Raw genomic sequence first — 12,647 nt, 5'->3', positions numbered from 1 at the left:
AGAGCTGGTAGTCTGACCTTGTGGCTGGGTGAGTCAACAGTTGCAAGATAAATCCAGCTGTGATCGTCTGAAGCCGCAGTGCTGCCAGGATGCTGGTTGTTACTCATGCACCGAAGTAGAGGTAGCCATCTTAGTGACGGGGTCTTGCTGCAGTCTCGTTGAAGGGCCTTCTTACTAAACTGATTGTGGGGATTTCTTTTAGATTTATTTATTTATTTCTTGACGGTTTAATGTGTGTTGTTGTTTTTTTGGTTTTTTTTAAATAAATGTCACATATTAGTCTGGTGCCAGTGCAACTTGGATTTTTTACTCTCTAGTTTAGCACTTCATACTATGTGATGAATGAATGCTTATAGCACATTTTTAAACATTTTTCAAAGTAGAATTCTTTATGGCAATTTTTCATTTTTACTTCATCTACACTAAAAAAAGGCGTCAAAAACCAAAGCCCCCCTTTCGTATTTTTAATACTTTTTAACGAGTGAATGTTATTCACTCTATTATTTAGTGGTTTTTATACTTTTTTATACTTTTTTACCTCTGCAATTCAAAACAGCTCCAGTTTCACAACTTTAATACTTATGATTAAATTCCGAATTTCTCTGTTTACTGAGAAAACTATCTGTTTAAAGGGGAAAAAATTCTGCAACCTTGCAAATTTATTTTTAACTTCTGAAAGCGGCTTTCAAAAGTAAAAAAAGGAATATAATTATGGGCTCCGTGCACAAGTACCCCCTCAACGGTAAGAAAAAGAGAGTTGGGGAGACCACCGGGATATACCAGTGCTGAACGCGTATGCCGCAAGACCTATGATTGAATGTCAAAACATGTATCTAACACCACATCACACAGCCATATGACCTTTGCAATATTTCCATCAGTAAAGTACCTTTGACGAATACAATAAATGTACATAAAATAAACCGAAAGTCGTTTTAATTTGTGGTGTTTTTTGTGGTGTTATTAAACTGTTCCTTATAAAGTTACCGATTTTTTTTGCAAAGCGAGCGGGATTAAGTTAAGAACATTTTGGTTGAAGCATGGAAAAAAAACACTGTACTAAATTTTTCCCAGGAACTTAATGGAAATTAATTAGGATTCCGAAAATTAACTGGGCACAATGTGACATAAATCTTATTAGATTTATTTTTCTAGATCACATTTTAAATTGAATCTTGAAATAAATGATTTAATGTTTTACTGCAAACCGAGTGCACGACGATTCGTATTAATTATATCTACTTTATTTATAAAAATTGAATTTTATATATTTTATTTAAACAAAAACATTGGTTGGAAAGAAGACATGCAGTGGCGTTGAATTAAAAAAAAAAGATGCCTGACAAATAGTTTTTAGATGTTCAAAATAGAAAAATATTGTCACAGAGTGTTAGTTTCTGTATAAATAATGGTTTCCGTCTTATTTTAGTTCAATTTCTTTTATTTATAATTTTCATTCGTTTGCTGCCAACGTATGGAAGCCATAAAAGTATAAAAGGATGTCAGAATAATGTTAAAGAAAGAAAAAAGGACAATCTTAGCAATGTTTTCAAAACACGGGCGGGATTCGAACCCGTGCCCGGGCGCTCCAAAGGCGTAGCCTTTGGAGCGCCCGGGCACGGGTTCGAATCCCGCTATGCGGCTTAGACCGCTCGGCCGTCTGACAAAGAGGTTTAGGTACAGTAATAAGAAGATTATCTGGATTTCAGCGCGAAGGGTGGTAAAAAATATAGGGGCATGGGGAATTGCCTGACCCCGATTATTTTTTTTAGTGATACAAAAATTATTTCCTTGATACTTTGAAGAAAATAAATTTGATTCTACTGAAATGTGTCATTAATTCCGTAGTTTTAGTACCAAATGAATAAACAAATATATATAATAAAGAAAATACCGGGACAAAAAAAAACAGATTTTCATTATTCTTCTTCGTTAAAATCGAGACAGTTTTACATTAATTGAGGTGAGTAAATTTGGGGTAAATTATCATTAATAATACAAATTAAGCATTGGTTTTGGTGGAATATGCGGTATATCACAAAATAGCCAAAACTCTTTTCAACAGTAATGATTTTAGCGGATACGTTTAATTAAAAGTGCACCCCATGATTCTACTTTGTTTTCACACGATAAAATTATCACGAATACAAGAATAACAATTTTCATTTTGTAAACACGCTTTTGGTGAGATTTCTTTTCTTTTCTCGCGGAGATGCGAAACAGAAGGAAGTTTTAATTCCTACTCTCCAGAACTACAGGGATGACTAGATGTTGCGTAGACCAGTCATAGCCAAGGACATCGATACGCGATATCAGTAAACAAATTGTATTAAACATGGAAGACATGCTCTGTGATCTACGCGTGATTTACGCGCGATCTATGCAGCACGTTTTGTGCGTGAACACCGTACAAGACGTCACCGACTGTTTCAATGGATGAATGATGCATGTCTATCGTGTACAAAGGTTTATATTCAAAATCCTGTTACGTAAACCGCATTCCTTAATTCCTCCCTCGCTAATCGCCCTTTTTCAGCAATGTGGGAAAACTGACTCCAATTCTCCATTGATTGTTGAGATTTGAATATCTGAACACTTTTCACCAGAACGCCGCTCACGTACAGAAACGGCCGATTTGAGACTCTATCCATGCGCGGCCTGGTTTTTGTTTAAGCAGCCTCATATTGAAAACTACGCAAACTCGTTGTTAAGATTCGCTAATTTTCGGCAATTCTTATTACAAAATGATGGTTAGGAATGCTGTATCGCGTAGGCTTAATTATTTTAACTAGGTTTTACTCCGGGTTCCTATCGGTTGCGAGGATTTGTTTTTTTTGGGGGGGGGGGGCAGAACCACACAAAAAAATACATCAATTTAGTCTGTACTCTTTTCACTGTACTTCTACTTTAATGAAAGTCTCATTCACATATACAGTATATAACCTAAGATGGAAACACTGTACCACTACTTTAAAATGGCAGCCAAATAAAAGGTGATTAGACGAAAGAGGGCGCTATATATAGAGGGATTATATTCAATTCAGAGCCAACATGATCAGACAGAATCTTGCACACAAGCCAGAGAAAAGTGTTATCACAAAATATATCACATATGGTCAAGCGCCAATTTGGGTGCACTAAAAAGTAAAAGTAGATTTATTGGCACCAGCTATGAAAAAGAATTCAAGGGAGCAAAAGACCAGTGCTCAAATATGGCAACCATTAAAGTAACCCCTAAAAGAAAACCAAAACGTAACGCCCCGGCATGCCCAGGGCCTACATGGTTTATATCAATTATGGCATTTTACTGAGCTAACGCTACCTTTCGAAGAATACTGAATATCCTCGACATACCTTGAAATGCAGTGACCAAAATCGTCCGTGTCTTCATATCGAATGCCAAATGTAGAAAAACCAAAGCAACTCCGTAGACACACGCACAGCGCGCGACACAAACTCAGTTGAATTGTTTACATCTGGCGCGCGTCGGGACATGCAATAGCGCCCTCTAGAGTTGGCATGTCGAAGCAAAAATAATAAACTGGTAAAGAAGGCGGGGCTTTGGGAGAATTAAGGGGGGTTTCTTAATCCAAGATAAAGACAAGAGGAAATTGCACCTGGGCGATGTACATAGCTATTTCTAGCACTGTTCAAATGACTTTCTTTTCCATGCAAGTTCCTTTAACTTCTATTTTTTTTTTAACAAAATTTGGTTAAAAACTTTAAATGCCAGGGTATGTACATGACAGCGGGGAGAAAAATAATTACAATGTAAACGTCAATTTTAAGTGCATGTACATCATGTGCAACTTGTGCATGTGCCCCATTTCCCTAAATTCAACAGTGTGTATTTATTGGCTTTTTGTTGTAAATTTGACAGATTTGAGGTGTGTAATGGAAAAGTAAATGGAACACGCGTGCTCGTAGCTTCACGGATAATTTTGGTAACCATGAAAACAGCACTTTACAGTTTTAGTTTTAACAGCTGAAAAAAATCACTTAAAAGTGTTTCTGTGAAATTTAACACATTTAAATTGGAAAATGTAGTGTTTTGTTTCTTGCAGCATTCTATCAGAAATATTTGAACACATAAACTGTGTTTTAGGGGTTTTAATGTGTGGTTTTATTCTGTAACTTTTTCTCACGCCATTTTAACTAAGCCCAAAGATTGCCTAACTGATTAAAATTTGTCGACGATGTAGAACATTAAATACATGTTTACAATGGCCTTTCAGCAATATGTGAGACCTTTAAAAATACACAGTAACTGAAAGATTTGCACGTAATAAGTCCAAAATGCATGTTGTTACTTCTATACATTTAGTTGCTAAGCTTTACTGACAAACAAACTTATAATAAACGTAAGAACTTCAATCCCATAAAAACATTCAAAGTAATTTGACCAACAATTTGCCAAATTTTAACAATTATTTGATAAAACTTTTGACCACTTAACAAAAAAACCTGATTATCAGGTAGAAGAGGTACATTTCAAACTCCTAGCTTTTGTCTTTAGCCTGGGCTTCATATCTTTGGCTCACAATCAAACTAAATACGGATACTTTTAATAGCCTAACATCATGGAACTTAATGCTTCAAGTTGACACAATATGGGACCAAACAGCCCACACCAGGGGCCTAAAAACTCCTGAGACAGACGCTTAAGATGAACCCCAGGTTTTGAAAAAAAACTCATTAGTCTGCAACTCAAGTACAATGTATCAACACTTATTTCTTTCGCCTACTCTTGTGCTGCTCCTGTACCCATTCGCTGTGGGTCTTGTGACGGGTAATGAACAGCTTGCCCTGGGGGCCGGAGTCCTGGTGGTCTAACCCCTGGGGGAGCTAAAGGGGGTCTGACACCTGGAGGTGGTGGACGTATCCCCTGGGGTGGGGGACGAGCTCCAGGATGGAATGGAGGAGGTCCACGATAGCCAGGGGGTGGAGGGAAAGGTGGAGGGGGAAATCCAAAGGCTGCGAATAAACAATTTTTAAAAAATAGAATCAATAAGATTCATTCTATTTATTTATATTTCCTGTACTAATTAAAAGGGAACTTTTCAATGAAACAAATATTAATTTTAAACGACAATCTCCAGAGATTCAAATATCTAACCGTTTTTTCTTTGTAACTGATTTTTCATTGTTACGGTATTCCACTCTGGGATATTATGCAGGAGCAAGCAAAACGCATTTATGATTTGAAAACTACGAGTGAGGAAAAGATTATTTTGGGTATGGGTTAAATTGGTATGAATTTAGCATTTTCATTTTATTATTTTATAAGGATGCAATAATCCAGCATACTAACCTCCAGGTGGTGGAGGCTGTTGACGTTGCATCATACGGGGTGGCGGACCCTGTGGTAATCTCCCTGGGGGACCCCCAGGCCCACCTCCCATGGGTCCCATTGGCCCACCAGGTAATGGCGGCAACTGAGCATCATCTTGGTCAAGATTGAAGAAATTACTGGGTTGTGATCCATCACTTGGCATGGGTGGCAATGGAAGAGCTGAAATGCAAAGCATGATCAAGAGTTGCGTTAGTTTACTTGAGAAGTCACCATCAGAGGCCTGAAGCACACTCTACTGTCCCAGATATTTACAACTCCATAGTCACGGACTTGATTCCCTTTGATATTTCAAGTTCAAAGAAAGTACCTTAATACCATACCATAATACCCAGGGAATTAGGGTTGCCATTAAAATGACAACTAGTTCCCTACATAGACTCCTTGCATAGAATCCATCAGTGATGCGCATGAGACATTTGGACTTTCACAGACACTGAATTTAAATAATAAAATCTGTCCACAGTGAGGGCGCTCAGTTCAAGGGCTCTATACACAAATTCTCCCTACTCACCCCTGGTGATCCTAATACCTCTATCCACAAATTCTCCCTACTCACCCCCTGGTGATCCTAGTACCTCTATCCACAAATTCTCCCTACTCACCCCCTGGTGATCCTAGTACCTCTATCCGCAAATTCTCCCTACTCACCCCCTGGTGATCCTAGTACCTCTATCCACAAATTCTCCCTACTCACCCCCTGGTGATCCTAGTACAAGAGCTCTATACACAAATTCTCTCTACCTACCCCCTGGTGATCCTAGTACAAGGGCTCTATACACAAATTCTCCTAACTCACCGCCTGGTAATCCTGGTACTGGCTCATACTGTGGCTCCTTGCCCCCTTCTATGCTCTTAGCGGTGACACCTTGTTGACCCTGTGACTTCCCCCACTTGACATTTAACCTCCGACCTTTCAGGATCAATTTCTGGAAGGATTTTTCAGCGGCCTGTTCAGCCGCGGAGCGCGTTGTGAAAGTCACAAAGGAACACTGCTGCTTCTGTACCACATTGATGGAACGGATCTCGCCAAACTGGTAGAAGTGGTTTCTAGAGGAAGGAAATGTAAATTTGATTAATTTTTGAAAATTACACGGCGCCCTCATTAGGTCATGCACAAAGAAAATGAATATTGCTGACAACAAAATATCCGACTATGAGAGGTTCCAAGATACCAGGTTCATTCAAATGAAATCACTGGTCTTTAACTTTTTGAATGTCCTAAACCCTTCATGTTTTACTTCTCACATTTACCCACAGATTTATTAAACACATGACACAAATCCTTTGTAGAAATATTTTGTCATCGTTCGTTCGTTCGTATGGACACCACCATCGTCTAAACTGGGAGGTCTGAGGACAGCCAGTTGATAGTAGCGTCATCAAGGGTCATCAAGCCAGCAGTGCCATTCAGGGGTCCAAAGATACTTCATTCCCAGATGATGTGGTTAGTGGTCCGGATGGCTCCAAACATGTTTGTGCTTCTCAAACACCAAGGATAAATTTACCTTAGGTTTTCTTCAGTGACTTTGTCTCCTAGGCCACCCACGTACAGTGTAGTGACTGTCTTATCATCAGGAGGTTCCAGCTTAGGCATGGTATCAGCACGTCGCATCAGTTTATCAGCGACGGGATCGTTGGTGCCATAGAAACGATCCTTGATGTTCTGATCAGCCAGAGGATCATCAGGGTCTGTTGGTCTCTCATGTCTGAAGGCAAATCAAACAGGAAAAAGCAAATTTATTGCAACAAATATGGTTCATTTGTTACAATTATTTCTTTTTATATGATTGTTGGGGAGTTTGGGAGGGGGAAAGGCTGGGGAGGGATGGGGTGTTGTAAGGGGAGGGGAATTGGGTGGGGCACTGTATTGGAAGGGTGGAAGGGGTTAGGAATAATAGGGAGGAGTGAGATAAGGGGTGGGGTTGGTATTTTATGAGGGTAGGGTTGGTAGGGATAGGGAGGGTCAAAGAGGGTGGGTAGGGATAGAATGGGGGGGGGGGCAAGGGGTATAACATGAGAGGGATGTGAACCACCTACCTGTACGGACATTCCTCCCCACGTCTGCATTCCCCTTTGACCCAGAAAGAACAGATATGAGGTCTGTTGCGTTTGTAGTAAGGTGTGGTTCTAGCTAGCTTCATGAGTAGATCACTGGGTGCTTGAGCCTTGCCGACGGCACCTGCTGCTTGTACCCCATCCACATTGGCAATCTAGAGGTAGAAAAATGACAAAGTATTAGGGTAGACTTCAAAGTTAGAGTAGTGCTTCAGTCCTTCAATCTGATCTCTTAGTCTAAGCAACCAGAGTAGATACTCTTAAGCTTCAACTAAATGAGTAGGACTATGGGTAACAGTACCCTACAGCTTCGAGTCACTTTACCCCCGGCTGCTCCTTTCACAGACTAAATTGATTCTACATTTATCAGATTGTTTTTAGCTCAGCAGGCATTTATCTGCCATCAAGCTAAAATCAGCTGAATATTAGTCAAGAGCAACAAAATGTTAGCATGACCGAATAGCCTCTTATAGTGGGTAATTTTTTAGGGGTGGGGGAAGGCAACGTTTTCCTGGACTTGGCTAATTTCTTAATTTTAACACAGCCTACAATGAGCAACTGTCCAAATTTGATGGACTCTAACTTAGCGAAAACAGGTAACCAGCCTTGCGGTTCTCTGCAAATGTTTGTACACGCAAGCCTACCTACCTGTCTGTCAATGTTCTGTGAGTAATATTCCTTGTTGACTTCAGACTTCGGCATGTCATCTTTGATGCTCAATGCTGCATCTCTGACTTGAATTGGAAGCCCTGCATTCATCAAAACAATTCAGAAATTTGAGTTAGTCCAAATAAAAGTGCAAAAAGCATTAATACTCTAAAAAAGGCAAATTTTGACATGAAATGTTTTATATCAAACAGGTTCAATACCACCACCAAGGCTCCACCTTCTCAAAGCCCTGGTAGCCTCGCAACTCACGTATGGTTGCAGTACGTGGATGGTACAGGCAGCTGTAGCCAAAGGCCTAGATGCAATTGGTCGCGAGATATGGGCGGCACCATCTCAGCAAGACATGGTGACAAATGAGGAACTGGAAAGACGCATTGGAGTTCACTGAACTTTTTCGTCCGACACGATATTTGTGCGCAAGGCATTGGTGCGGTCATGCAGTGCTATGCCGCAGTCTCTCAGCTGCAGAGATCATCGGGCTTCCAGTGCTTACAAGGAGAGGACGTGGGTGACCTCATGCTAGATGGGTGGACATCCTGATGAGGCGGAATGGTCTCTCAGCTAGGAGAATCCACATTTGAAAACGCTCGCCACTGCGGATCCATAGATCCATACGGGCCAAGCAATGACTCTTGGCGACAATGACGATGAGGTTCAATACATGAATGGTAAAAGTAGCTGCATTGTACAGGAATTGTAGGTGTGACTATCTTTATTTCATGACACCTGATATTTATTTGCATGGGCAAAAGTTGTTTTTTAATCTTGTTTTCCTCCTTGCGAAAGGTCAGTAAAATCTTACCATATTCCAGATCCAGCAAGCATGTTTGGCAGACGTTTTTTGTCTTACTGCATGTCTGACACACTTCAGTTTTCTTGAATCGCATGCGAGCCCCGGGACACCAGCGGAAGATTGTAAACGGACGGTCGCAGATCTTGCATTCCCGACCAAATTTTTCTTTTGTCTGACAACAAAAAGTACAACATTTTGGAAATTCTTAAGGCTGCATCTGCAAAAAATGCTTAAAGGTACGAATTAAAGAATCAGTGTTGATATGCGAGTTATGCCGAAAGAAATCAGAAAAAAGACTAGGATATTATTAGTATTGAATGCTTTGTGTGATTTTGTACAAATTCCTGGATCCTCCCCTGGGTTTATTCTTATAAGAGCTGTGATTTTGCAGTCCCTGGTGAACAAATATGATGAAATTATGTGGTAGCAGTACTATTATTGTAAGCAGTCGCTTTCTTATTTGTTCCGCAGTAAAATGTAGTAAAATGCTTACGCTTCCTAGTTATATTCAGTTTTTATTGCACTTCCGGAAACACCGGAAGTAAAGGTAAAGCGATTTCGTGTCCGGGAACACGAAATGTTACTCAAGGCATACTCTACAACCTCAAGAAAAAAATGAACACGATACTCTATTGAGTTCAAAAGATATAGCTCAAACTATTTTGTCAAAATTTGCCCTTCCATCACTTTGCCCTTACATTACGTCATGATGACGTAACAAAATTTATAACATCTTCGTAACATGGTACAAATTCACACTAGGTTTTATGATCATCCCATAAACCGTTCGGAAGAAATTTTGCTTTGTTTTAATTTTAGGCTAAGGATTTTGAATTCACATAACTTTGACCTTCCGGTAGACCTGGAAGTAAAGGTCAAGCGAGTTCACGTACACGACAAAAAATGTTTATCAACTAATGGTTTATCTGATTGCAAAGTTGAAACGTAATTGATCAATCTGTTTAAGAGTTATAGGTGAAAGTATTTGGCCACTTTTTCCTCTAAAATCGCTTGTATTTTGACACCCAATGACGCCATCATGACGTCTGAGTAATATGCACCACTTGGGACGAGGGTCCATATATGTTGAAAGTTACAAGTTCATACCAGTTCATACTCCGTTTAGGAGAAAAGCCGCGGAAACTTATTGTCCAGGAAAAAAGAAAGAAAGAAAGAAGATTAATCGTAACAACTCCAATCAGTGGAAGGGTTGTGCCCGACCACTCAAAAACAAATCAAACAAAACTTACACGGTTTAACGTTTTGATCCTAGCAGAATCATTGTCAGATTGTCGAAGGCAAAAAAATTGGACAAAAATTATAGTTATGAAAAATGCTTACCATACGAATGTAGGGGTTATCACCCAGGCATGTCTGGCACAAAATGGGAAAGTCCTGTTAGAAAAAAAAAACAAGTTGATGTAGACAAAAAAACGTTAATGGGATCTTTTTTTTTCCAAAAGGCAAACTTCACAGATTTCGGTAGGCTAGAATTAGGGAGATTAAACAAACATTAGAGGGCACTGTGCATTTGATTTTCTTAATTACAGATTGGGGCGGAGTCATGGGTGGAGTGACGTCAGTTTTGAAATTTTCGTGCCACTGCCGTGGGGAGGTGTGGGCGATGGACGCTAATCTAAAACATTCATCCTCATAGTCATACTAGCATGACTAGCCTTACGACTTTCTCTACGAACATGACGAAACCACTTTAAAAACAAACGTAGGCCTAGGCCTATAAACTTTATCAAAAAATAGCTCAGGCCTCAGTTCCTACTAACTAGTCATGCTAGCATTGCTAGTCTGCATCATATTTTGCAGGGTTTAATCCTTACACTTTGTAAAGTCTCATTCATCATCTACTATACCCCCATAAATGTGGCCTATTTACTGGACTGCCTCCGTAAACATAGGCCACACATCCACATGTACAAAAATCGTGTCGACTTTGCCAAATTTTGATTTTCACATTTAGGCTTAGTTTGTAGGGTTTTTTGGCTTTAGAAGCATACTCACCCTCTTTATAGGCTAATCAGAAAGTGCTGCCTTTTTTCAGATGTATATTTTTCGTGAAATTTCCAGATTCATTTTTACACGTTTGCGTATTAAAATTTCAACATGAAATTTCACAAAAATTAGACATCTGAAAAAAGGCAGCACTTTCTGATAAAGAGGGTGAGTATGCTTCTAAAGCAAAAAAAACCTACAAACTAAGCCTAAATGTGAAAATCAAAATTTGGCAAAGTCGACACGATTTTTGTACATGTGGATGTGTGGCCTATGTTTACGGAGGCAGTCCAGTAAATAGGCCACATTTATGGGGCTACATCTACTAGCTGACTAGCTACTGACACTACAGTACTGTACTGTTTACTGCATGTCTGCATAGTGCAGTCACCAACGTTCACCACGTATGTGTTTGAATTTCTGAATGCACATGATGCAATACAAGTTGCAACAGCTTGCAAAGAAAATTGATGTAATCTGGTAATCATGCTGACTGACTGCACTGCTGACGAGTGCAGAGTCAGAGACCGAGTGAGAGACTAGTGCAGCAAGCATGACGCGATGTTGAAACGTGACAAAGTCACTGGATCTGCATACAGCGCTTTAACTTCGAACATGTCATTTGGTACAAAAGGTTACTATAAACTATACTATTTCATATTAATGGCATTAGAACTTTAAAAAAATGGGGGGAAATGCTTAGGCCCTACCGATTCTTCCCAATTTTGACGATTGTACGTGTTGGTGCTTTTGCTGGCCGCCATGCTTGTAAATTTCACTGCGCCCTCTATCGAGAAAACGTTGATTAAAGAACTATAGAGGGCGCCATGGGTTTCCCGATTTCTTTCAATTGCATCTAGTCGGCCCTAGTCTAGCCCACTATAAATTTAATTTGACCGATGCCAAAGAAAAGAGTCATTAGAATATTTTCAGTTTTCTTCTGCAAGAGCCCCTGCGTTTGTTTTTGGAAACTAAGGGCAAGGTATCTTGATTTACTCTCATTCTATGCAAATCCGTTTTAATTTAATGAACCAAAACCTTCCCCGACACGGCTGCAGCACTTGAACCTTATTTACTGCGCGACCATTTGCCAAAAACTGAGCAAGACAAGATTTAGAGGCTCCTGTGCCAGAAAAAATTCCCAACCACGTCTTTGTTCAATTACTCATTTTAATATATTGATTTAACTAGTGATTCCAGTGGCGAATCTGTGTTGCAGGGGTGGGTTGGCGGTGGGTTGGGCTGGGTTGGCGGTGGGGGTGGGCTGGGTTGGCAGTGGGGGTGGGGTGGGGTGGGGTGGTGGGGTGTCGTTGCAACACTGTACCTCTTGAGGGTTTTGTTTTTCAGCCAACTATAACATTGCCGAATTTTCATTTCCCATCGTTAATGCAAGGTACAAAATAACTAGGAACAAAAAAAGAAATGGTCCTGGAATATTCCTGTATTTGTACGTTATTAGCCATTGTCGTAAAGCAATTCGAGACGAGGACTGTGATAGTACTTTCAAGTGTTTTTATTAACGCAAAACACGGGCAATACAAACAGGGATTTGGCCTAACCTTCTACGCCTACGGCGTGGTCAATTTGCCCACGGTGCGGCTAAATTAGAACATTATCATAATTATTTTTTAAAGGCTTCGAAGGACGAAGTATACATTATTTTACTGAACAATGTCTAAGTGGTGGGCGAATTATTTAGCATTTTAATGACAGATTATGTAGATAAATACTTCGCGTCCGTGACCGCTATCGTCCGGAAAAATTATGCTA

General features: G+C 39.9%; 1 protein-coding gene across 1 annotated transcript; it reads right to left on the bottom strand.

Moving 5' to 3' along the window:
• Positions 1 to 3,560: 3,560 nt before the first annotated feature.
• On the bottom strand, positions 3,561 to 11,669 carry LOC119732595 (pre-mRNA-splicing factor RBM22-like). Its single transcript, XM_038206170.1, has 9 exons — positions 11,588 to 11,669; positions 10,212 to 10,265; positions 8,880 to 9,042; positions 8,057 to 8,157; positions 7,391 to 7,563; positions 6,859 to 7,059; positions 6,150 to 6,400; positions 5,312 to 5,512; positions 3,561 to 4,974 (listed from the first exon to the last, which is right to left on the bottom strand). Exons 1-9 carry the CDS (start codon positions 11,639 to 11,641, stop codon positions 4,742 to 4,744), a joined length of 1,431 nt encoding a protein of 476 aa, XP_038062098.1. The 5' UTR covers positions 11,642 to 11,669; the 3' UTR covers positions 3,561 to 4,741.
• Between the last annotated feature and the right edge of the window lie 978 nt (positions 11,670 to 12,647).

Source organism: Patiria miniata, unplaced genomic scaffold (assembly GCF_015706575.1).
Source record: "Patiria miniata isolate m_02_andy unplaced genomic scaffold, ASM1570657v1 HiC_scaffold_24, whole genome shotgun sequence".
In the NCBI taxonomy this organism is placed as follows: domain Eukaryota; kingdom Metazoa; phylum Echinodermata; class Asteroidea; order Valvatida; family Asterinidae; genus Patiria; species Patiria miniata.
Note: the sequence above shows the minus strand (reverse complement) of the source record. Positions and strands in the feature narration are given on the sequence as shown.